The sequence below is a fragment of the Chiloscyllium plagiosum genome, unplaced genomic scaffold (genome assembly GCF_037043375.1).
Source record: "Chiloscyllium plagiosum isolate Xiang-an unplaced genomic scaffold, Cpla_swu_hap1 HiC_scaffold_14, whole genome shotgun sequence".
NCBI lineage: Eukaryota > Metazoa > Chordata > Chondrichthyes > Orectolobiformes > Hemiscylliidae > Chiloscyllium > Chiloscyllium plagiosum.
Genome location: NW_028270152.1, coordinates 56160224 through 56185576, shown reverse-complemented (window position 1 = coordinate 56185576; position 25353 = coordinate 56160224). Strand labels below are relative to the sequence as shown.

The 25353-nt window shown below is 41.9% G+C and overlaps 1 protein-coding gene across 14 annotated transcripts in view; it reads left to right on the top strand.

The window, feature by feature from the left end:
- LOC122559093 (contactin-4-like) overlaps window positions 1-25353 on the top strand; it is a 2514776-nt gene that overhangs the window by 2256378 nt on the left and 233045 nt on the right. For 12 of the 14 annotated variants that reach the window (XM_087994461.1, XM_087994471.1, XM_087994459.1 and 9 more), the window contains one exon: window positions 282-402. In XM_087994461.1, coding sequence (XP_087850587.1) covers window positions 282-402 — 121 coding nt within the window. The remainder of the gene's footprint in view (window positions 1-281; window positions 403-25353) is intronic. The other 2 variants (XM_087994472.1, XM_087994470.1) reach the window with 1 other exon arrangement.

The window sequence follows — 25353 nt, the reverse complement described above, 5'->3', positions numbered from 1 at the left end:
AACACACCACCTTCAACAGAGTCCTCTGTTACTTCAAAGAACCCAGTTGAGTCAGTCAAAAACATTTTGCCACTTAGCAAATTAATTCTCAAATGGCTTTTAAGGGTACTCTCTTCACTGAAATCTTGTCTGTTTGTCTATCTTAGGGAAGAAAACTGAGTCACAGTTCAAAGGGAATAACGTAAAATGCGAAACAAATTAACTGCAGTCTACATGTTTGATGTGTTATAGATCACATTAATCTCTGTTGCATTTCTGAGCTTTTGTTTCATTTCTTTCAGCAGGGTTACTCTGGTGATTTGATGGTCAGAAATATTCAGCTTAAACATGCTGGTAGATTTGTTTGCATGGTCCAGACCACTGTTGACAGTGCGTCAGCTGGAGCTGATCTGATTGTGAGAGGCAAGTACCCCAATTTAGAAGCAACTTCTATCTTGATTTGAAATGTTCATAAAATAACTGAAAGGATTTATGTGTGTTTCTGTTGATGATGTTTTCCAATGTTTAAACTGTATGAATTCTGTATTATGCTTTGTCCTCTGAAAATACAACCGATTTTGAATCATTGGGTCTGATAGAGTGAACGAGTTGAAAACTATGAATTTTAATTACCAGATTATTGAAAGATTGTACAATAATAACACTGAAGAAAATTCTTCAAGATCAAAATATTAACCGTAAAACTTTTTAAAATCAATTTTGCCCTATGTACTTAGTTATCTTTTCAACACTGTACCAGAATATAGCTGGTGTTAAGCTGGATAGTTAGTTCTTTAAGAACTATTACAAGAATTAACTGTGTGTGTCTTTGTTGTTTACATTTTCTAAAATAAATACAGGTATTGTGTTGAAAATTCAAAATATGGGTGTGAATAAGATTGAACTGTCAAAGCATTTTTGTTCTGAGCTTCCCCTTGTTCAGCTTGACGATCAGGAATTCTTCAAGCTATCTGTCAAAGAGTTAGTGCAATTCATTTTTCATTGACCTAGTTGGAGGCTTACTGAGCAGCTAGATGAATGGCTTAACTCATTATTAATCAAGCAATAAGTCAGTAAAGTTGAAAGAAAAATGTCTTCCTCACAAGGAAATGTCATATGTCTTGGTTTATCACCCTGAATATGCAGGTTGTCCCTGACTGAAGCTCTCAGTGTGCATAATGTAAAAAGCTCAATCAACCTTGGTGACAGCCTCCATGGAATGGGTATTAACAGTCCTTTAGCCATACCATAATGCCAGATATTTCGCATGAATTAATTATACTTAGCCTTGAGAAGCCAGTCCACCAACATTAGCTTTGAGTGAATGAAAATATGTTGCAGGTAGCATCATTTTCACATGTGTCAAGTACAGTTCATGTCAATAAAGCATGCAAACACTGAAATGACTGAAACAGAAGCTGTGGGTTAAGTTATCTTGGTTAGGAACTTATTCATTGAACCAGAATCCATTATATATTGACTTTATGAAGCATTTAGAGTTGACAAGTCAGAAACATGTGCAATGCTAAGTATGACAGTCAGTGAAGAATAAAATTCAAAGCAATTTGGTAAAATAAAGTAACAGCATTTCTATGAATTATTAACTTACAACTGACAAGTTGGCCTCTGCTTCTGTTACAATGATTTATTTTGTCAATAGTTTATTAAGATTACAATGGGTTGTGTTGTCACCTGCAACAAATGATCATCAACTATTCAAATTAGTTGACCTCTCAGTTGTAAGTTGATTATGTTCCCTTGAGTCTGTTGTGGTGTCAATGTTCAGGGGCTGAAGGCTGTCAGCCAGGATTGATAATCACTTGAGATGAGGGTTGAATTAAAAGGCGACATCCCCATCAGTTTATTACTTAAAGAAATATTTTACTGAGAATTCTTGCATCTTTTGGGTAACTTGAGAACACTGTCTTGTGTTGTGCATTTGGAATTTAGCACTTACAATAAAATCATGGCAAATCATATTGCAGGGAGCCTGCCAATAAGTAAAGCTTCAGTATAACTGAAGAAGCCTCTGTTTAACTCCATGTTGCTGAAAAATATGCTTTTTATTTCATAATCAAAGACTATGACACTATAAATATGTGAAAATTGTATTTTTTATGTCAATGTGTTCACAACTCACCATATCTGATCTTGTACAGTAAAAGACATTGGAACACATCGGGCTGGGAAAAAAAAATTCAGTAATGTTTTTTGGCTTAGCACGCTGGTTTTGGACAAGTGCAAAATAGTCTGCCATGTCATCAATGGAATTGAACATTTTTTTTGTGTTTTCAAGCTGTTGTGCACAATCCCAAAGCATCTCTATGACCTTTGCAGCTTCAGCTAGAGAAACAGGCTGATGAGTAGACAGGTATTCATCAGATGCTTCAGGATCACTGTCCTCCTCAGCCATGTAAACTGGGTTTGACCAAGCGATCTTAATGTTGAATGATGACTTTACTGTAATTTTATGCTGTAATGTGGCCTAATTCCATTGCAATTGGTTAGCATAATAATATAGCAAAGTACCACAAACCCAGCCAATTGGAATTTGGACCAATGAGACTGCTGGTAAGAATGGCTGACTCCTTTGATTAATCCAGCATTTCAAGTTTTCCAGTTTTGACTGATCGCAATCTCACTGTAGCTCTCACTGGTTCAGTTTTCCAGCTTTCTCATGACTGCTGACAAATTCCGACGAGGTTAAATCTTCTTTTGAACACCTTTGTCAGCTAGACGCCTTTCATGCTTGAGAAGTTTTCACTTGGTAGTGCTGGAAATAGATTTTTGCTTCTCTGTAACCAAAATTTCTTTCCAATTTTATACTTTGGGCCAGGCCTTTTGTTTCTAAATCTGAAATTTTACCTTGTTTAAGTTTCAAACTTCATGTCTTATCTATTAACAGCTTAAAATTTGCCATCACAAAATTGCCCACTTCTCCTCCATCTCATCCCAACTGCAAATGAAGCCACAAGTTAATTATTCATGATAGCAAGACTTGACTTCCACATACCAACATTTCATACTAACTGTCCTCTTTATAATTCCAATTGCAGTCTGCTAAATTAACTTTGTTGTCTTTTCTTGGCAACCTCCACAATTCATAGTATTCCAATGTATTAAAATCAAGTTATTTACCTCGTCTTCAAATCTCTCTATGACCACTCTATCTCTCCAACCTTATCTGAACTAGTCCTTGTGTATCAGTCTCCTAATTCTGGCTCCTTTGCCTGTCTTCTTCCATCTTTCACTCTCTCCTACCCTAATTTCTGCTCTACCTCCAGAAACAAAACACTGAATCCCACATCTCCACTTGCAGACACTCCCACAAAGCCTTTTCAACTTGCTCTGTCTTCCCAGTGTCTCAAAATCTAATCTGTCAATGTACATTTGATTGTGACCCTTAATTTTTCTTAGTCTCTTTGCTCCTGTGGACCCAATAATTCCAATGCTCTTGCAGAATTCTAGATTACAAATTGTTAAAGTTCTAATGCAGTGAAATGATAAAAATCGAGGGCCTCACAACTGGGCCAGAATGTACAAATAAAGTAATAGATGTAGTCTGGTCCTTAACATTTTAGCATTTAGCATTCCTTTCTTCTTAGTTACAGGAGAAGGTATGAAGGAATAGAATTCTTTTCTGGATAGGGTTGAAGTACACTTGTCAACTAATAACAGGTGGTAGCTTTTGCAGCTGCTAAGTGAATTTGGTGTCATAAATGAATGATAGTTGGCAGCGATTAAATGGCAGGAATCACCATATGCTAAAAGAAAATACAAATTCAATAATGTATAACGAATAATAAATTCAACGTTGGCATATATTGAAGAAATATTTGCTGGATTTGTTCACAAAAGAAATGTGTTTATTGATTCCTTGACAGTTATACTGCATACTTTATAGCTACATGTAAATCCCAAGCATGTAGTATCTCTTGACAGGTTGTTTGCAAAACATTGCTTCTTCCTCATTCCTTCTTGAGACAAAGTGTGCATTCTGTTGTGTCTTATTACTATTTGTCACTCCAGTACGAACTAATTGAAATGCCAGTCTGCTGACTGCTCCCATATACTGACACTGTCAAACCTCAATTACTAAGTAATATCAATCTCAATTTTAGCTCCAAACAGGTCTTAGATCACGATCAGTTCCATTGGACACTCAGCTGCTGATCCAGAAATAAGCCAAGGCTTTCTCAATTCCCAGCTGGGACATGAGGAAACAATGGAAAATTGTGTTAAAATAAAATCACAATAATCTTGCACATATACTTAAAGAGATAGTGAAAACTGCAGATGCTGGAGAGTCAGGATGGATAGAGAGTTGAGCCGGAAAAATCACAGCAGGTTGAATAGCATCGGAGGAGGGGGGAAGTTGATGTTTCAGGTCAGAACCTTTCAACAGGACTGCTGTGCTTTTTCCAGTTGAACTCTCTGCCTATATATTTAAAGATCAATCCTATTGCCTGCAATGGTCAGGTATCCCTGTTACCTGTTCAGTTGAACAGGTTGAAGTCTTTAAAACTGAGATTACATAAAAATATAGAATAAGATAGGGCAACAAATGGGGCCTTTCTCCTGCCCTCCTCATCCTGTCAATGTTGGATGGATCGTGGCACATTTCTGATATTTGAGAAACCGGAGTGATTTAACTGTCCACGTGTCGGGCTTTCATTGTGTGGGTCTGGGTAAGGCCATATTCTCTGGACAACGAGCATATTTAATACTTCAATAAAAAAAAATTCTGCAGAATTTGCAAAAAATATCATTGTGTGAACTCAGTAACATTTTACAAACAGTAAATCCATCACATCACTTAAGTTTGTCCTCCTCGGGGTTATAATTCTTACACTCTGATGTAAATATTCAAAACTCAACCCCACTAAAAAATAGCACTACTTTATTAAGGTATATGTTGTGTACAACACAATATCCAAATGAAATCTGAGCAATAAAAAAGTACATTTCGCTCTAGTTGTGATAGCTATTCCTTAAGCTCTTCAGAGATATATTAAAAAAATCTCAGATGCTGGAATCCAAGGTGGACAAGCAGGAGGCTGGAAGAACACTGCAAGCCAGGCAGTATCAGGAGGTGGAAAGGTCGATGTTTTGGGTGTAACCCTTCTTCAGGAATTCTGTCAGAGAAATTAAGCAGTTTTAAAAAGTGACCACAGTCCAAGTATTTTGTCAGCCATACGTTAGTGCAATATTGTTTGAATTTTTACTGTCAAACTTGAAATAAATAGCATGTTCAAACTTGTAATAGGATTACTTCAAATAAAATCAAAATAAAATGTTATCTTTATAGTTGTGAGACCAATTGTTCAAAATTCAGAAATTTGCACTAATTATCTTATCCAGGAAAAAGTGCAATTCTGGTCTCCTTCCTGTCAGAAAGATGTTGTGAAACTTGAAAGGGATCAGAAAAGATTTACAAGGGTGTTGCCAGGGTTGGGCGATTTGACCTATAGGGAGAGGCTGAACAGACTGTTTCCCTGGAGCATCAGAGACTGAGGAGTGACCTTATAGAGATTTACAAAATTATGAGGGGCATGGATAGGATAAATAGACAAAGTCTTTTCCCTGGGGTGGGGGAGTCCAGAACTAGAGGGCATAGGTTTAGTGCGAGAGGGGAAAGATATAAAAGAGGCCTAAGGGGCAACTTTTTCACACAGAGGGTGGTACGGGTATGGAATGAGCTGCCAGAGGAAGTGGTGGAGGCTGGTACAATTGCTACATTTAAGAGGCATTTGGATGGGTATATGAGTAGGAAGGGTTTGGAGGGATATGGGCCGGGTGCTGGCAGGTGGGACTAGATTGGGTTGGGATATCTGGTCGGCATGGATGGGTTGGACCTAAGGGTCTGTTTCCATGCTGTACATCTCTATGACTCTATGTTAAGGTTTAGTTGAAAAATCACCTGAAGTAAGAATTAGAAATATTAGAGAAATAAACAGTTTCATCAGCATGAAAGTAGTCATAAGTCTGATAGTTTTGAAAAGTAAAGACAATATCATGATTTAGATGTTACATATTAAGCTTCAGTTCACTTCTGAGATTGGTGCTTCTACTTTAATGTTTTATCACTAGAGGACTGGACTAAATGATATTCACTGTTATTTACATGTTATGTACATGATCATTATCATGTTTACATTTTTTGTAAAATTAATTTGCTTGATTAACTTGAATTTCAAATGAAGTCTTTTTAAATGCTCTACTGCCTTTCAAGAGTGAAATGAAATCTTGATGCAATAAAGCATGCACCCAATAACTAAAAGTCATTACTAGACAAGGCATTTTATTTTCTGGGTCCTTTGCCAAAGATATTTCTAGTTCATCAGGCATGATAACCACTATGCCTTTCTTCCCTTTAGTTTTGATTATTCCAGTACTCATCTGACCAGCAGTCCACTTAACACTTTCCATAAATTTGAGCCAATGCAAATCTCTGCTGAAGTTTCCCAAAGTGCACCATGGCCTGTTCACCTACCATCATTGTCCCTGCTGTACTATGCTTTGTTTGGATGTTGTTGTGATTATATCAACCATTGAGGTTGTACTGAGAACTTATAAGGTTCATTAACCTCTCAGGATCATTTTGTACCGGCATTCATCCTTCAGTCATTTGTTGTCATTGTAATTCTTTGGTTTGCCTCGCAAATCTTTTTATAAAGTTTCCATGGGGTGGATACCATCACAAACTCAACAACTCTGTTTGCAAGCTCCCTATTTGATAATCCCCATTCTCTACAGCAGCTTACAAAGTGGTCTGTGAATTCTAAAGACATGAATTCTAGTCGATGAATATGAAAGTTTAATCTGACTCTAAATTTGACTCCAAGTGTAGTCCTTTCATTTGGACGTCTTTTAGTTCTTTGATTGTTCATCTTGGATGTGTTAAGTCTGCACAGACTTTTATTCTCAATTGCTAAACACATCTTAATGGCTTATGTTTCTGCATCAGGCACACCTAAATCTTGAAATTACAGCTATAAACACAATTTAAACATTTTGAATTTTGTTTGGAGATCTACTGTCTCCCAATCTAAACTATAGAATTTATTGGGGATTTGTCCGCTTACCAGCAAGTTGTGTTTACAAAATTTGTAAGCAGTGTTACAAGCAAATTCATTTAGGGTTGGCGCATACACTTTCATTCAATTTAATACTATTGACCATGTGCATCACCTGTCAATTTGACAAGCATGTTGACTGTTCAAGATATGTAGATCTTATCAGCATGATGTTTTCCATGGTTGTTCAACACGCCACATTAATGATGATGGCATTATAATAAGTTGCATTTGAAGGCATGATTAACTCTGTGACTAATTTATTTAAAACAGTAAAACATACAAGTTATGGAACAGAACTCAAAACAAGCAAACTGATTTCTCTGTATCCAATTTGCAAACCCATGGCAGACTAACTGTCATGTGAGATCGCAACAGTCTAACGTTCTGAATTCTAATAAAGGTAAAGTACACATGCAGCAGTATCTAGAATGATAAGGACGAGATTTTTAAAATGTTTATCCTTATCTTCAATTTCCCCAATGATCCAAACTAATCATTGCATTCTGTCAATCTGATAGATACATTTATGCCTACTCTTCACTTTCTGTTAGTCAGTCAACCTTCTCTCTGTTAAAATGCTACCCCATACACACAGAGCTTATGTTTTGTAGAGTAATCTATGATATAGCACCTTAGTAAATGTCTTTTGAAAATTGAAGTACAGGGTAGACACTACTCCCTCTTTATCTATAATACATGTTTCCTCCTCAAAGAACTCTAATACAATTAGAATATTAAAGTTCTTTAAGGAGTTCTTAAAGACATCTCAAAGAAAGTTCTCAAAGAAACCCTTATAGATTGGTCAGTCAAGATTCCCCTTTCACAAAATCTGTTGACTCTGCCTCAAGACCTTGAATGTATCAAGTGCAACTTGTAAGGCTCTATGATGATGTTCATCAGGACATAAGCACTTGCCAGCCCACAGCTCAGTACCACGTCCCTGGTCATAGCATCATAGAGATGTATAGCACAGAAACGGACCCTTCAGTCCAACTCAGTCATGCCAACCAGATATCCTAACCTAATCTAATTCCATTTGCCAGCACTTGGCCCATATCCCTCTAAACCCTTCCTATTCATATACCCATCTAGATGCCTTTGAAATGCTGTAATTATACCAGCCTGCACCACTTCCCCTGGCAGCTCATTCCATACACGTATCATCCTCTGTGTGAAAAGATTGCCACTTAGGTCCCTTTTATATCTTTCCCCTCTCACCCTAAACCTCTGCCCTCTCGTTCTGGACTCCCCCACTCCAGGGAAAATACTTTGTCTATTTATTCAATTCATACCCCTCATGATCTTATAACCCTCTGTAAAGCTCCCTCAGTCACCGATGCTCCAGGGAAAACAGCCCTAGCCAATTCAACCTCTCCCGATGGCGCAAGTCCTCCAACCCTGGCCATATCCTTGTAAGTCTTTTCTGAAACCTTTTAAATTTCACAACATCCTGGGTGGCATAGTGACACAGTGGTTAGCACTGCTGCCTCACAGCGCCAGAGACCTGGGTTCAATTCCCACCTCAGGCGACTGACTGTGTGGAGTTTGCACATTCTCCCCGTGTCTGCGTGGGTTTCCTCCGGGTGCTCCAAAAATATGCAGATTAGGTGAATTGGCCATGCTAAATTGCCCATAGTGTTAGTAGAAGGGGTAAATGTAGGGGAATGGGTCTGGGTGGATTGTGCTTTGGCGGGTTGGTGTGGACTTTTTGGGCTGAAGGGCCTATTTCCACACTGTAAGTAATCTAACCTAATCCTTCTGATGGAAGGATTTAAACTAGTAATGTTGAGGAGAGTGGTGGGACCCAGGGAAATAGTGAGGAAAGAGATCAATCTGAGACTGATTCAGTCAGGAAATGGAGTGAGTCAAACAGTCAAGACAGGAAGGAGCAAAGCAGAGAACAAGGCAGGACTGATAAATTCAATTGCATTTACTTCAATGCAAGAGGCCTAACAGAGAAGGCAGATGAACCCAGGGAAGGATTAGGAACCTGGGATATCATAGCAATTGCAGAAATATAGCTCAGGGATGGACAAGACTGGCAGCTTAATGTTCCAGGATGAAAATGGTATAGGAAGGACATAAAGTGGGGCAAGAGATGAGGGAGAGTAGGGTTTTTGATTAGGGATACCATTCCAACTGTACTTAGGGAGGATATTCCTGGGAATACATCCAGGGATGTTATTTAGGTGGAATTGAGAAATACGAAAGGGATGATCACTTTATTGGGATTGTATTATAGACCTCCTAATAGTCAGAGGGAAATTGAGAAACAAATTTATATGGAGACTTCAGTTATCTGTAATAATAATAGGGTGGTTATGGTAGGGGATTTTAACTTTCCAAACATAAACTGGAACTGCCATTGTATTAAAGGTTTAGATGGAGAGGAATTAGTTAAGTGTGTACAAGAAAATTTTCTGATTCAGTATGTGGATATACCTACAAGAAAATGTGCAAAACATGACCTACATTTAGAAAACAAGGCAGGGCAAGTATCAGGCCGTGGGAGGGGGGAGCACTTTGGGGCCAGCAACCATAATTCTATGAGATTTAAAACAGTGATGGAAAAGGATAGATCGGATCTAAAAGTTAAAGTTCTAAATTGGAGAAAGGCCAATTTTAATGGTATTAGGCAAGAACTTTCGGAAGCTGATTGGGGGCAGATGTTTGCAGGTAAAGGGACGGCTGAAAAATGGGAAGCCTTCAGAAATGATATAACGGGAATCCAGAGAAAGTATATTTCCGTTAGGGTGAAAGGAAAGGCTGGTAGGTATAGGGAATGCTGGATGACTAAAGAAATGAAGGGTTTGGTACAGAAAAAGAAGGAAGCATATGTAAGGTAGAGACAGGATAATTCGACTGAATTCCTAGAAGAGTATAAAGGCAGTAGGAATATACTTAAGAGAGAAATCAGGAGGGCAAAAAGGGGACATGGGATAGCTTTGGCAAATAGAATTAAGGAGAATCCAAAGGGTTTTTACAAATACATTAAAGACAAAAGAGTAACTAGGGAGAGAATAGGGCCCCTCAAAGATCAGCAAGGCGGCCTTTGTGTGGAGCCACAGAAAATGGGGGAGATATTAAATGAGTATTTGCATCAGTATTTATGTAGAAAAGGATATGGAAGATATAGACTGTAGGGAAATAGATGATGACACCTTGCAAAATATCCAAGTTACAGAGGAGGAAGTGCTGGATGTCTTGAAACGCATAAAGGTGGATAAATCCCCAGGACCTGATTAGGTGTATCCAAGAACTCTGGGAAGCTAGAGAAGTGATTGCTGGGCCTCTTGCTGAGATATTTGTATCATCGATATTCACAGGTGAGGTGCCTGAAGACTGGAGGTTGACCAACGTGGTGCCACTGTTTAAGAAGTGTGGTAAGGACAAGCCAGGGAACTATAGACTGGTGAGCCTGACGTTGGTGGTGGGCAAGTTGTTGGAATGAATCCTGAGGGACAGGATGTACATGTATTTGGAATGGCAAGGACTGATTAGGGATAGTCAACATGGCTTTGTGCATGGGAAATCATGTCTCACAAACTTGATTGAGTTTTTTGAGTAAGTAACAAAGAGGATTGATGAGGGCAGAGCTGTAGATGTGATCTATATGGATTTCAGTAAGGCATTCAACAAGGTTCCCCACTGGAGACTGATTAGCAAGGTTAGATCACATGGAATACAGGGAGAACTAGCCATTTGGATACAGAACTGGCTCAAAGGTAGAAGACAGAGAGTGGTGGTGGAGGGTTGTTTTTCAGACTGGAGGCCTGTGACCAGTGGAGTGACACAAGGATCGGTGCTGGGTCCTCTAGTTTTTGTCATTTACATGAATGATTTGAATGCGAGCATAAGAGGTATAGTTAGTAAGTTTGCAGATGATACCAAAATTGGAGGTGTAATGGACAGCGAAGAAGATTACCTCAGATTACAACAGGATCTTGATCAGATAGGCCAATGGGCTGAGGAATGGCAGATGGAATTTCATTTAGACAAATGTGCGATGCTGCATTTTGGAAAAGCAAATTGGCGCAGGATTTATACACTTAATGGTGAATTTGATTATCCTGTATTTTGTATTTTCTGATTTAACACTGCTCCTTGATGTTACCTTTCTCCTTTGTGGTGAAAACTAATAGAAATTACCTGTTCAATGTATCAGTCATTACCTTGTTTTGCATAATTGGTTCTTCAGTTTCACTTTGTTAGCTTTCTTTGTTAAACATTTGCAGAAGCTCATCCTATCTGATTTTATAATTATAGAGTCATAGGGATGTACAGCACAGAAACAGACCCTTTGGTCCAACCTGTCCATGCCGACCAGATATCCCAACCCAGTCTAGTCCCACCTGCTAGCACCTGCCCCATATCTCTCCAAATCCTTCCTATTCATTTACCCACCCAGATGCCTTTTAAATGTTGTAATTGTACTAGCCTCCACAACTTCCTCTGGCAGCTCATTCTATACATGTACCACCCTCTTCATGAAATAAATTGCCCCTTAGGTCTCTTTTATGTCTTTCCCCTCTCACCCTAAAACTATGCCCTCTAGTTCTGGATTCCCCCCTCCCAGGGAAAAGACTTTGTCTATTTATCCAATCCATGTACCTTATGATTTTGTAAACCTCTATAAGGTCACCCCTCAGCCTCCAACACTCCAGGGAAAACAGCCCCAGCCTGTTCAGTCTCTCCCTGTGCGTCAAATCCTCCAACCCTGGCAACATTCTTGTAAATCTTTTCTGAACCCTTTCAAGTTTCACAACATCTTTCTGATAGGAAGGAGACAAGAATTGCACACAATATTCCAGCAGTGGCCTAACCAATGTCCTGTACAGCGACAACATGACCTCCCAACTCCTGTACTCAATACTCTGACCAATAACGGAATGCATACCAAACACCTTCTTCACTATCCTATCTACTTGCGACTCCACTTTCAAGGCTGGAGAGCTTGCTCTCATCATCTAATTTTTACTTTGTATTTTATTTTTTTTGGTTAGTTTTGTTGTTTTTGTATTCCATCCAGTCTTCTGACCTGCCACCCAGCTTTGTATAATTTTACAGTATGACACTATATTTAACATTTCTAATTCACTACAGATGATGAACCTGTGTCTGGAATTTTTCTTGCTCATTCAAATATATCTATTTTATCAATCCAGACGTGTCTCCTTGAAATATCTAGAACCAAGAGGTTACGATTTAAGGAGTCATCCATTTTAAATAGAGGTCAGATGAAACATTGGTCATAGAGGTTTGTCACTCTTTAGAACAGGTGGTGGAAGCCTAAAAAGGTGGTGGAAGCTAAGTATTTGAATAGTTTTTGAAGGCAGAGCAGGTAAGGTTCTTGTTAAGCCAGGATGAAAGCTCAACATGTATAGGCAAGTCTGATTGCTGTGGTACAAGAAGGCAGCTTAATGCCATCTTCTCAAGCACAATCAGGGATGGGAACAAATTCTGACCTCTATGTGGAAAGGGTTAAATTTCATTACTCCCTTGCTCTCCTTGCTTCCAAGAAGTTTCCTGAAAGAGGCTGTTTCATAATAACACTCCTGATTGCTATTGCTATTGATATATAGTGCTTCATGAATCATTGCCTACTGGATAGTTGGCTATCCACTCACCAGCCCCCAGCCCCCCGTACAACTCCCTCCGACTCCTTCACCAGGTGTTTCAAGAGCTGACACAATGCCTGTTGCAGAGAAACAGCTTTTCAATTCTGTTTCGACTGAGTATTTGACTCTACACCCAAAAACACCTTGAGAGTTGGATGCCTTGTTCAAAGTGCCTTTTATATAGATATGAGCATACAGGAAGTCTTATTCTTATGTATTATCATATGGATTCTACTTGAACAATGTTTGTGTTGTCAATTCATGTCATTGCAAAAAAATCACTCGACCAACTGCTTCATCTTCAATTAGATTTTTTCAACTTGATTCCCCTAATCTCACCTTCCCTTCATCGCATTGTTATGTGAACCTCAGTTCCCTCCACCCCACCCCCTGACACCACCTCAATCCCAAATCCTCTTGATTAAATCTTTTATATGATTCTCTGTCCCAAAAATAAGCAGCTGTCATGTTTTACCAGCTGGGGTTTTAAGCTAAAAATATTACAATACCTTACATCGTCACACCAACACCTTCAGTTTAAAGGGTTGACAGGTTCACCTTTGAAAATCTCTCATGTACAGGAAGCTAAAAGGCATTGACTTTGAGGCACTCTCCAGTGAGTGTCACAGACTGAAATCTGAGTTACTGGGATATTCAGTTAGGGTGAGAATTTTACTGCATTACATGGTGGAACAGTACTCATTTAATTTTAAGGGAAGGTTGTGGCATACTGGTAATGTCACTTGACTGGCAATCGAGAACTCCAGGCCAATGATCTAGGAATTCCACAATAGCAGATGGTGGAGTTTGAATTCGATAATAGTTCTGAGATCAAGAGCTGCCCTAATGGTGACCATGTAACCATTGTTGTAGAAACACATCTGGTTCACTAATTCCCACTAGGGAAGGAAACATGCCATTCCTAGTAGGAGAAAATTACTGCAGATGGTCGAATCGGTACTGAAAACAAAAAATGCCAGAAATCACAGTGGGTCAGGCAGCATCAATGGAGAGTCAGCAGGCTAACGTTTTGAGTGTAGTTGACTCTTCATCGGAGCTGTGCCTTTCATACCTTGGCCTACAGACTACAGATTCAAAAACACCAGCAACGGTTCTCCTTCAAGATCCTCCGCTCCACGCTTGCAGCAATGCGCCGGCACCTAACCTCTCCACAGTCAGCCCTGCCTCAGCTGAGGGCCACACTCTCTCAGAATTGCAAAGGACCCACTCTGTACTACATTGTCAGGAGAATTCATACTCTCAACAAACAGTATTTCAATTCCATCTCAAACATCAAAAACTGTAAATACAACAAACTTTTATCTACCCACCTCCATAACCAGCGCTCCTCAAACATTTCAGAAGATTCCCCTGGCCTCGGAAACTACTCAAACGCCATTAGCCATGCGGCTGATGCAGCTGCCACCCCCACGCTGATTGATGATGTCACTTCTGCTCCCATCATGGCCACTCCCACAACCACTTCCGCCCCGCACAATTCCTCATGCATTACATGTGATATCACTTCCGCCCCCTCACATCATCACTGATGCCACACATTCAGTGACTTCCGCCACCCCTGCTGCCGTGGTCACCACCACTTCCGCCCCCACCAGCGCCACTCACCTGCATTCTGCTGACACGCGCCCCACAGACCCCACTGTCACTATCCCCACCCACCAGAACCCCGAGGGGAACACTACCCCTGCTCATGACTCCACCCCCATTCCCCCACCATCACACCCACTCCAGTTACAGGTTCCGCCCCCAATCCCAGCTCCATACCCACACCAGATCCCAGCTCCCAGCGCTGCCGAGTTTTCACCATCCTTCCAGACCTTCCCCTCACTGAGGACGAATGATCAGTCCTCAGTAAAGGACTCACCTTCATCCCCCTCCGCCCACGCATCAATGAATTTAATACACGCCGTGATGTCGAACAATTCTTCCGTCGCCTCCGCTTCCGAGCTTACTTTCACAATCAGGATTCCCGCCCACCTTCCGAGGACCCCTTCACCCACCTCCAACACACTGCATCCACCTGGACACCCCGCGCTGGCCTATTACCTGCCCTCGACCTCTTCATTTCCAACTGCCGCCAGGACATTAACCGCCTCAACCTGTCTACTCCCCTCCCCCACTCCAACCTCTCACCCTCACAACGCGCAGCCCTCCAATCCCTCTGCTCCAATCCCGACCTCACCATCAAGCCAGCAGATAAAGGGGGCGCAGTGGTAATCTGGCGCACTGACCTCTACACCGTTGACGCCAAACGCCAACTCGAGGACACCTCTTCCTACCGCCCCCTCGACCATGACCCCACCCCCCATCACCAAACCATCATCTCCCAGATCATACAGAACCTAATCACCTCTGGAGATCTCCCACCCACAGCTTCCAACCTCATAGTCCGGGAACCCCCCACTGCCCGGTTTTATCTCTTTCCCAAGACCCACAAGCCTGACCACCATGGCCGACCCATTGTCTCAGCATGCTCCTGCCCCACTGAACTCATCTCTACCTACCTCGATACTGTCCTATCCCCCCTAGTTCAGGAACTCCCCACATATGTTCGAGACACCACCCACATCCTCCACCTCCTCTGAGACTTCCGTTTCCCCGGCCCCCAACGCCTCATCTTCATCATAGATATCCAATCCCTCCACACCTCCATCCGTCATGACCAGGGCCTCCAAGCCCTCCGTTTTTTCCTCTCCAGACATCCCCAACAGTACCCTTCCACTGACACTCATTCGTTTGGCCGAACTGGTCCTCACCCTGAACAATTTCTCCTTCGAATTCTCCCACTTCCTCCAGACCAAAGGGGTAGCCATGGGCACACTTATGGGCCCCAGCTATGCCTGTCTCTTTGTTGGCTACGTAGAAAAGTTGATCTTCCGTAATTACACCGGCACCACTCACCACCTCTTCCTCCGCTACATTGATGACTGCATTGGCGCCACCTAATGCTCCCACGAGGAGGTTGAGCAATTCATCAACTTCACCAACACATTCCACCCTGACCTTAAATTTACCTGGACCATCTCTGACACCTCCCTCCCCTTCCTGGACCTCTCCATCTCCATTAACGACGACTGACTTGACACTGACATTTTTTACAAACCCACCGACTCCCACAGCTACCTGGATTACACCTCTTCCCACCCTACCTCTTGCAAAAATGCCATCCCATATTACCAATTCCTCCGCCTCTGCCGTATCTGTTCCCAGGAGGACGAGTTCCACCACAGAACACACCAGATGGCCTCATTCTTTAGAGATCACAATTTCCCTTCCCACATGGTTAAAGACGCCCTCCAATGCATCTCATCCACATCCCGCACCTCTGCCCTCAGACCCCACCCCTCCAACCATAACAAGGACAGAACGCCCCTGGTGCTCACCTTCCACCCTACCAACCTTCGCATAAACCAAATCATCCGCCGACATTTCCGCCACCTCCAAAAAGACCCCACCACCAGGGATATATATCCCTCCCCACCCCTTTCCGCCTTCTGCAAAGACCATTCCCTCCGTGACTACCTGGTCAGGTCCACGCCCCCCTACAACCCACCCTCCATTCTGGCACCTTCCCCTGCCACCGCAGGAACTGTAAAACCTGCGCCCACACCTCCTCACTCACCTCTATCCAAGACCCTAAAGGAGCCTTCCACATCCATCAAAGTTTTACCTGTACATCCACTAATATCATTTATTGTATCCGTTGCTCCCGAAGCGGTCTCCTCTACATTGGGGAGACTGGGTGCCTCCTAGCAGAGCGCTTTAGGGAACATCTCCAGGACACCCACACCAATCAACCACACCTCCCCATGGCCCAACATTTCAACTCCCCCTCCCACTCTGCCGAGGACATGGAGATCCTGGGCCTCCTTCATCGCCGCTCCCTCACCACCAGACGCCTGGAAGAAGAACGCCTCATCTTCCGCCTCAGAACACTTCAACCCCAGGGCATCAATGTGGACTTCAACAGTTTCCTAATTTCCCCTTTCCCCCACCTCACCCTAGTTCCAAACTTCCAGCTCAGCACTGTCCCCATGACTTGTCCGGACTTGTCCTACCTGCCTATCTCCTTTTCCACTCCACCCTCTCCTCCCTGACCTATTACCTTCATCCCCTCCCCCACTCACCCATTGTACTCTATGCTACTTTCTCCCCACCCCCACCCTCCTCTAGCTTATCTCTCCACGCTTCAGGCTCTCTGCCTTTATTCCTGATGAAGGGCTTTTGCTCGAAACTTCGATTTTGCTGCTCCTTGGATGCTGCCTGAACTGCTGTGCTCTTCCAGCACCACTAATCCAGAATCTGGTTTACAGCATCTGCAGTCATTGTTTTTACCTACATGTGACTGTACACCCACAGCTGTTAGTTGACTCTCAACCTTCCTCTGGACATGTAGAGATGAGCAATAAATGCTGGCTTAAACAGAAATGCCCACATCCAGTGAATTAATTTTAAAAATCTTCTTCTGCTTTCAAAGTCATGTTCTCACTTGTCCTATTGTTTCAACTAGTGACAGTTCTTTTTGACTCGGTATAAACAGTTACAATTGATCAGAACAAGAGGTATGAGATAATATATAAAGTGTAAATCAGTTTATGTTTAAGTTTTGCTAAACCTTTATCCATCGAAATGACAGGAGAATCCGTCATCATGATCAAAGCTACAGGAACCTATTAAATTCGAGTATTGTAAGGCATTGTGCTAGTAAATAGGGCTCAGAACTCACTCTTAGTAAAGTCACAATATGATTGATTGGTAATTATAATTGCTCGCCATATGTTCTGTTTTTGCTAGAAAATATCCACCAGGCACTGATGTAGTTTTTGTAAACAAATGTCTTTGTTTAATTTGTTTGGTACAATCTGTAGTTGTGAGATCATGAGACAAGCCTTTGGATCACAAAGAAGTGGAGCTACAAGCTTTACAGCCTAGTGATAACATCTCTCTTTGTTTTTGACTGCTCAGTCATCAGCTGATGTTCATGTTGCATTGAATCCATTACCTCAGAAAGAAATGAAAGCATCCCATGTTTTTCCTTTTCTTCAAACTGAAGATTCTGCCTCCAGGGTTGGCAGGTCCTTTGATGGGAACCATTCAGTTTCTTGCACTGCTGCTCTCACTGTTTATCTTCCTCCCACAGTGGGGTTCCTTTTGTCATCCCTTTCCGCCCAAGAAGGCTGCACATTAAATCGAACATTTTTCACCACTTCTGCTCCCTCCAGCATGATACTACCATCACACACATCTCCCATCATCCTGAAGGGATTCATTATGCCCTGATGTACTCCTCAATTGTCCCTAGAATTCCTTCCATTCCCAGACAGCATCTTTCAGTATATGCATAGGAAATGCAACATTGACCTTTTTCAGGATACAACATAGTTGGCTAGTATGTCATTTACCCCTCCCTGTCACATGGCATGCTTTGAACCTTACTTTTCCCAAGGTCTTTGCTTATCTCTGATGTTGGTCATGTCTGCATTCACACCCCCACTTTAACTCACAATTGATGACTGTACTTTCAGATGTTGAAGTCACAAGCCAATGAACTTCTTCCATAAACCTCTCCATTCTTCTCTCCTCCTTTAGGATGCTCCTTAACATCTAATTCCTTGACCAAGCTCACCGAGTTAATGTATTCTTTGTTTGCTGTAAATTTTTGCCTGATCACACTGATGAGGCACTTGGTTGTAAAACTCAGCTTTAGATCGAAATATGACTTTATTTATTGGGCTGAAACCACTGGTTGTGTTTCAAAAGCCTGTAAAACAGCCTTTCAATGACTTAAAACAGCAGTTTCTAAGGTGACAGAGCATTAATATGGCTGTACACTGCAAGATTGCAAAGCCATTGTAATGGAGCCAGACTGTTTCGAATAACACATTAGATGCAATCACAGTAGATAAATGCAAATGGTCAACCTCTTAATCCATTCACAATACAGCCAGATTTTTTTTGTGTGTGTTTGTATGTATTTGTGTATGCATGCATGGGTAATTGGAGTGCTGTTAGGATTTTTATTAATTTGCATGGAAAATAAAATAAATACTATTCTTTGTTTTCTAAAAGAATTCCTAAAAGTTAACCTGTCTGTGTGTCCATTTTATGGTAACAGAAATTACACATTCACTGAAATGTCAGGTGTGCACTTTCTGTAAAAATGCTTAGGATCAAAGAGGTATGTCATGGAGGAAGGAGGCCAATTGGCCCATCATGTCTGTGCGAGTTCTCAAATTAGTATCACACAGTGCCATTCTCCTGCCTTTCCCTTGTTATTCTGGGCATTATTTCATTTCAAATAACAATTGCTTGAATTCCTCAAATTCACCTGCCTGAATCATACATTCAGCAGTGCATTCCCGATCCTAACCACCTGTTGCATGAAAGTGTTTTTCCTGCTATCACTTTCGCTTCATTTGTTAATTACTATAAATCAGCCTTCTCCTCCTCCATCCATTCAAGATTGGGAACATTATCTCCTGAGTTACTTTGTGCAGACCTCCCATGAGGTGTTCAGCCAGGTCTACTCTCAGTCTTTTCTTCTGCAAGGAAAGCAATCCCAGCTTCTGAAATCTGTCTTCATCACAGATATTGCTCAACCCCAGAATTTTCTTGGAAAGGTCTCTGTACTTTCTCCATCTTTCCTAAATTGCTGCAGTCAAAACTGGATGCAACGTTCCACCTGAGGCTGAACAAACATCCTATATAAGTTTAATATAAACTCCTTGCTCTTGAACTCTGTGCCACTGTTAACAAAGCCCAGAGTACATCTTACTTTAACCATGCTCTCAACTGTCCTGCCACCTTTCATGATTTAGCTTCATAAATACCCAGGTTCCTCTACTCCTGCAACCCACAACCCATTGAGATTAAATAAGGAGATTAAACAAGTGTTACCTATTCATAACAACATTAAAGATGAAATATAAATGCAAGTTTATTTGAAAATGTTTGACTGAACTCTATTTTACACAGCTGTCCTAAGTAAGAGTTGAATGCAGGGACGGAACTGTTTAAAAGCTTTTTAGCTACATGTCAGAGAATATATTACATGAGCAATTGGCTTCATGTTCAAGTGGTCCTTCTGGAAGACTTTAGTTTTTCTGCAAAACATTTTTGTCGCAATCATTTAAATACATTATATGGCAAACACAGTACAGAATCAAACCAGCTGTTTGTGCCTGATAAAAAAAAATGAATGTTTTCTTAACAAAAATACATGATTACAGGAAATTACTTTGCCGCAGTTGCTAATGGGTTCAAAGGATAGTTGAGCAATTTTAACGTCATTAGATTGGCTTCCCTCTCAATCCTGGCTACAATGGAAAGTAAATAACAGGTGGAATGTAAACAGATCAGATTTGTTTCAGTCGAGTAAGAAGAAAGGAACCATTGCTGAGACTCATAGAGGCTACTATAGGTGTCCGAGGTTTCTGTTTAATTTGTGTTGTGGCTGCTGATTGCATTCTAAGTCCAGCAACACAATACTCTTCACTGTTGAGTAAGACATAGTGCAGTTGAGCTTAATATGCTGGGAAAAAAAAAGCACCAACAGGCCAGTAATGCTCAAAGTGGTGTGAGATCAACCTTTTAATAATGACAACTGCTTCTCCCACAAGAGTCAACTCATCAATGACCAAAACACCTGCTTGTCCCTTTATCCCATTTTTTTATTGTGAATCTCTTTTATGGGAAATGGGTTTCATTGGTTGAGCCAGCATTTATTGCCTGTCCCATCATTGCCCTTGAGAAGGTAATAGTGAGCTGCCTTCTTGCACTGCTGCAGTCCATGTCCTGTGGATACACCCACTATGCTGTTCGGATTTTGACCTAGCAACAGTGAAGGAATGGTAATGTATTTCAAAGTCAGGACTGTGAGTGACTTGCAGGTGGCAGTGTTTCCATGTTGCTGCTGCCCTTCTCCTTGTAGATGGAAGTGGTCATGGGTTTGGAAGATGCTGTCTGAGGGTCCTTAATGAAGTTTTTCAGTGCATCTTGTAAAGAGTGCACACTGCTGCCACTCAGCATCATTGGGGGAGGGAGGGAATTTTTGTGAATGTGCTGCCAATTGAGTGGGCTACTTTGTCCTGGATGGGGTCAAGTTTCTTGAGTGTTGTTGGAGCTGCACACATGTAGGCATGTGGGGATATTCCATCAGAAATATGCCTTGTAGATGATGGACATGCTTTGGAGAGTCAGAATGTGAGTTACTCACAACAATATTCCTGGCCTCTGTCTGCTCTTGTAGGCATTATATTTATATGGTGAGTCCAGTTGAATTTCTGGACAACAGTATATGCCAGAGTATTGAAAGAGGGAGATTCATTGAATGTCAAGGGGCAGTGGTTAGATTGTCTCTTATTGTCTGGCATTTCTGTCATGTGCTTGCGAGGCAATGAGTATCCCCAATGGCCAAAAGCAATTAAGGTCCTAAAACAGAAAGCTGAAAGGCCTGAAGATAGATAAATCACTCAGACTTGATAGCTACACTCCAGGGTTCTGAAGGAGATAGCTGAGGAGATTTTGGATGTAATCTTTCAGGAATCACTGGATTGAGTTGATTGATTGAATGTTATGTGTACAAAGTTGCTTTGTTTGTGAGCAATAGCAGGACATAGTAAGCAAGGATGTACGGAGCAAAAAGACTAGGACAGAGGCATGCAGGTTACATTGCACAGGGCATGCGTGAGGTGAGATCAAGGTTAGCAAGATCAGCATTATTTGAGGCTAGAAAGTCCATTCATCAGTCTAATAATAGCCGAAAAGAAGCTGATCCTAACCTGCTGGTGCACCTGTTCAAGCTTCTGTATCTTCTGCCTGACAGAAGAGGTTGTAAGAGATCATGGTGATGTTGGCAGCCTTTCCGCAGCAGCAAGCTGTGTAAATAGAGAGCATGGATGGAAGGTTTGTTTCCATGATAGTCTGGGCATGCACACCAACTCCTATAGTTTCTTACAGTCCTGGACAGAGCAGTTGCCATACCAGGCTGTTATGTACCCGGGCAGTATGCTTTCAATGGTGCATCTATAGAAGTTGGTGAGGGACTTCATGCACATGTCAAATGTCCTAACCCACCTGAGGAAGAAGAGATGTTATTGTGCCTTCTTGACCATCATATCTACATGGAAGGTCTAGGACAGTTTGTCGATTATGGTCACTCCAAGGAAATTGATGCTCTCCATCCTCTCAACCTCAGTTCCATTGATGTAGATGGGGATGTATTCTCCTCCTTTCTTTTAGAAGTCAATGATCAGTTCTTTAGTTTTGCTGACATTGAGAGAGAAGATGTTCTCATTGCACCACATCACCAGACCATCGAAATCCATTCTGTAGTTTGACTCATTGTTGTTAGATATCTGTCCTACTACGGTGGTGTCATGGGTGAACTTGCAAATGACATTCATTTGGTAACACAGTTGGCAACACAGGGAGTACAGTAGGGGGCTAAGGATTGTGTGTGTGTATTGTGTGTGTGTGCGCGTGTGTATTGTGTGTATGTGTGTGTGTGTGTGTGTGTATTGTGTGTGTGTATATTGTGTGTGAGTGTGTGAGCTCCAATGCTGAGTGTTATTATAGAGGACGTGCAGTACTTATCTTCACTGATTGCGGTCGATGGTCCCAGAAGACTGGAATTATAAGAGCAGGTTAGAAACTAGGAATCTTGTAACTCACTTCCTGCCTCCTCAAAGACTGTCAGGAGTTTACAATTATAGAGTCATGCAATACAGAAGAGGCCCTTCTACCCATCAAGTCTGTACTACCAAAAATATACTACTCCCAATAGGAGTCCCACTTTCCTGCACCCGGCCTATAGCCTTGAATGTTATGACACTTCACGTACTCATTCAAGCACGTTTTAAAGGTTGTGAGATTTCTCACCTCAATTACTCTCCTAGGATGTTTGTTCCAAATACCTACTCACATCTGGGTGAAAATGTAATTCTTCAAATCCCCTATAAATATTTCACTTGTAGATTATTCCCTCTTGTTATTGACTCTTTGTCTAAGAGGAACAGCTGCTTTCTATCCATCCTACCCATGCCTCTCATAACCTCGTACACTTCTATCAGGTACCCCTTCAACTTCTCTGCTCCAAAGAAACCAATCTGATCTTATCCAGTTTCTTTTCAGTGCTGAAATGCTCCATCCCAGGCAACATCCTGGTGAATCTCTTCAGCACCCCCTGCAGTGCAATTACATCCTTCCTGTAGCATGGTGACCAAAACTGTACACAGCACTCCAGCTGCAGCCTAATCAAAGTTTTGTACAAGTTCGACATTAAGTCCCTTCTCTTATAACTGTGTCATGACCCTGAAAGGCAAGCTTCCCATATGCTTTCTTAACTACCCTACTAACCTCCCCTGCTACCTTCAGGTAGACAAGCACCCCAAGGTCCCTCTGTTCCTCTGAGCTTCCGGATGTGTTGCCATTCATTGAGTACTCTCTTGTCTTGCTCCTTCTTCCAAAGTGCATCACCTCACATTTTCAGAGTTAAATTCCATCAGCCACTCATCTGCCCATCTGAACAATCCAGTTATATCCTTTTCTAACCTTACACTTTCCTCCTCACTGTCAACCACCTAACCAACCTTTGTGTCATCTGCAAACTTACCTATCAGCTCCTACATTCTTATCGAAATCAGCATGAATGTCACAAACAATAAGGCATCCAGCACTGATGCCTGTGGTATGCCACTGCACACAGGGCCCCAGTCACACAAACAGCCTTCCACCACCACCTTCTGTCTCCTGTCACTGAGCCAATTTTGGATAAAACTTGTTAGGTGACCCTGAATCCCGACAGCTTTTACCTTTTTATCAGTTTTCCATGTCAGACATTCTCAAAAGCTTTACTGAAATTCATATAAACTACATCAACTGCACTATCCTCATTTAAACACTTGGTCACCCTCTTTGAAAAGTTCCACCAGATTTGTTAGGCATGACCTCCCTCTGACAAAGCCATGTTGACTGTCCCTCATCAAACCTGGTCTTTCTAAATGAAGATTAATTTTCTCTTTCACTATTTTCTCAGATAGTTTCCCTACCACTGATGTGAGACTCACTGGTCTATCTCTCCCACCCAGTTTATAAAGTGGAACCACATTAGCTGTCCTCCCACACTTTCTTTGTGGCTAGACACAATTTCAAGTTTGAGTCAGGCCCCAGTATTTTTCTATCTTGTCTCCCACAGTAGCCTGGGATACACTCATCCAGGCCCAGGGATTTGGCCTGTTTTAAATCTGCCAAACTCCCTTGCTGCTTATATCAATCCACTCAAGAACATCACAGTCCATCTCCTCCAATTCTGTAGTTGCATCCTCCTCCTGAGTAAAGACAGATGTGAAGTACTCATTTAACACACTACCAATGTCCTATTGCTTCACTCACAGATCCCACTGCAACCTCCCCCCCCAACCCCACCTGTGGTCTCTGGTAGGCCGTACTCTTTCCCTGGTTATTATCTTCCCCTTGATATACTTGTAGGATATCTTATGATTCTCCCTAATCTTGCCTGCTAATGGTTTCTAATACCCCGTCTTTGTCCTCCTCATTGCTTTCTTGAGTTCCCTCCTGCACTTGCTATACTCTTCTATGGCCTCAATTGGTTGTTCTCTTTGGACATGTTGTATTTGTACCTTGGCCTTCTGATGGAAGATTCCTCACTTGTTTGGATGAGTGCAACTCCAACAACATGCAAACAACTTGACCCCACCCAGGAAAGAGCAGCTTGCTTGCCAGCACCGATGCTCAATTGCAGCATTGTGTGCTATCAACAAGATGCACTGCAGAAAATCACCTAGGCTCTTTAGACAGGGGCTTTCAAACCTGTGGCCACTTGCATCTGGATGGAGAAGAGCAGCAGATACATGAGAACACTAGTACCTGCAATATCTCCTTCAATCCACTCACCATCCTATCTTAGAAAAAATGTTACCATTCCTTCACTGTCATTAGGTCAAAATCCTGCAACTCCCTCCCTTAAGGCATTGTGGATCTGCGTACGGCACATAGATGGCGGCGGTCCAAGAAGCCAACTCGTGACTGCCTTCTCAAGGCCACTTAGGGGATAAGGCTACAAATGCTGGCTCAGGTACCTGCGGCCCATGAGTGGACATAATTTTGAAACATAATAAAACAATGATGTGGACGATCAGCAAAATGTATTCTCATGCCAAAAACATCAGGTAAGATGTCCAGATTGAACAATGAGCATGAAATATTCCTAAAGGCATGGTGGCATGGTGGTTAGCACTGCTGCTTCACAGTGCCAGGGACACAGGTTTGATTCCAGCCTCAGGCGACTGTCTGTGTGGAGTTTCCACATTCTCCCAGTGTCTGCGTGGGTTTTCTCCGGGTGCTCTGCTTTCCTCCTACAGTCCAAAGATGTGCAGGTTAAGTGAATTGGCCATGTTAAATTGCCCATAGTGTTCAGGGATGTGTAGGTTAGGTGTATTAGTTAGGGAAATGTAAAAGTAATAGGATAGGGGAATAGGTCTGCGTGGAATACTCTTCGGAAGGTCGGTATGGACTTGTTGGGCTAAATGGCCTGTTTCAACACTGTAGGGACTCTATGATAAGAATTCAGAGAATGTTCAAGATATGCTTGTAAAGCTGATGTACATATTGCTGGATTGCAACATTGTGCGACTAAC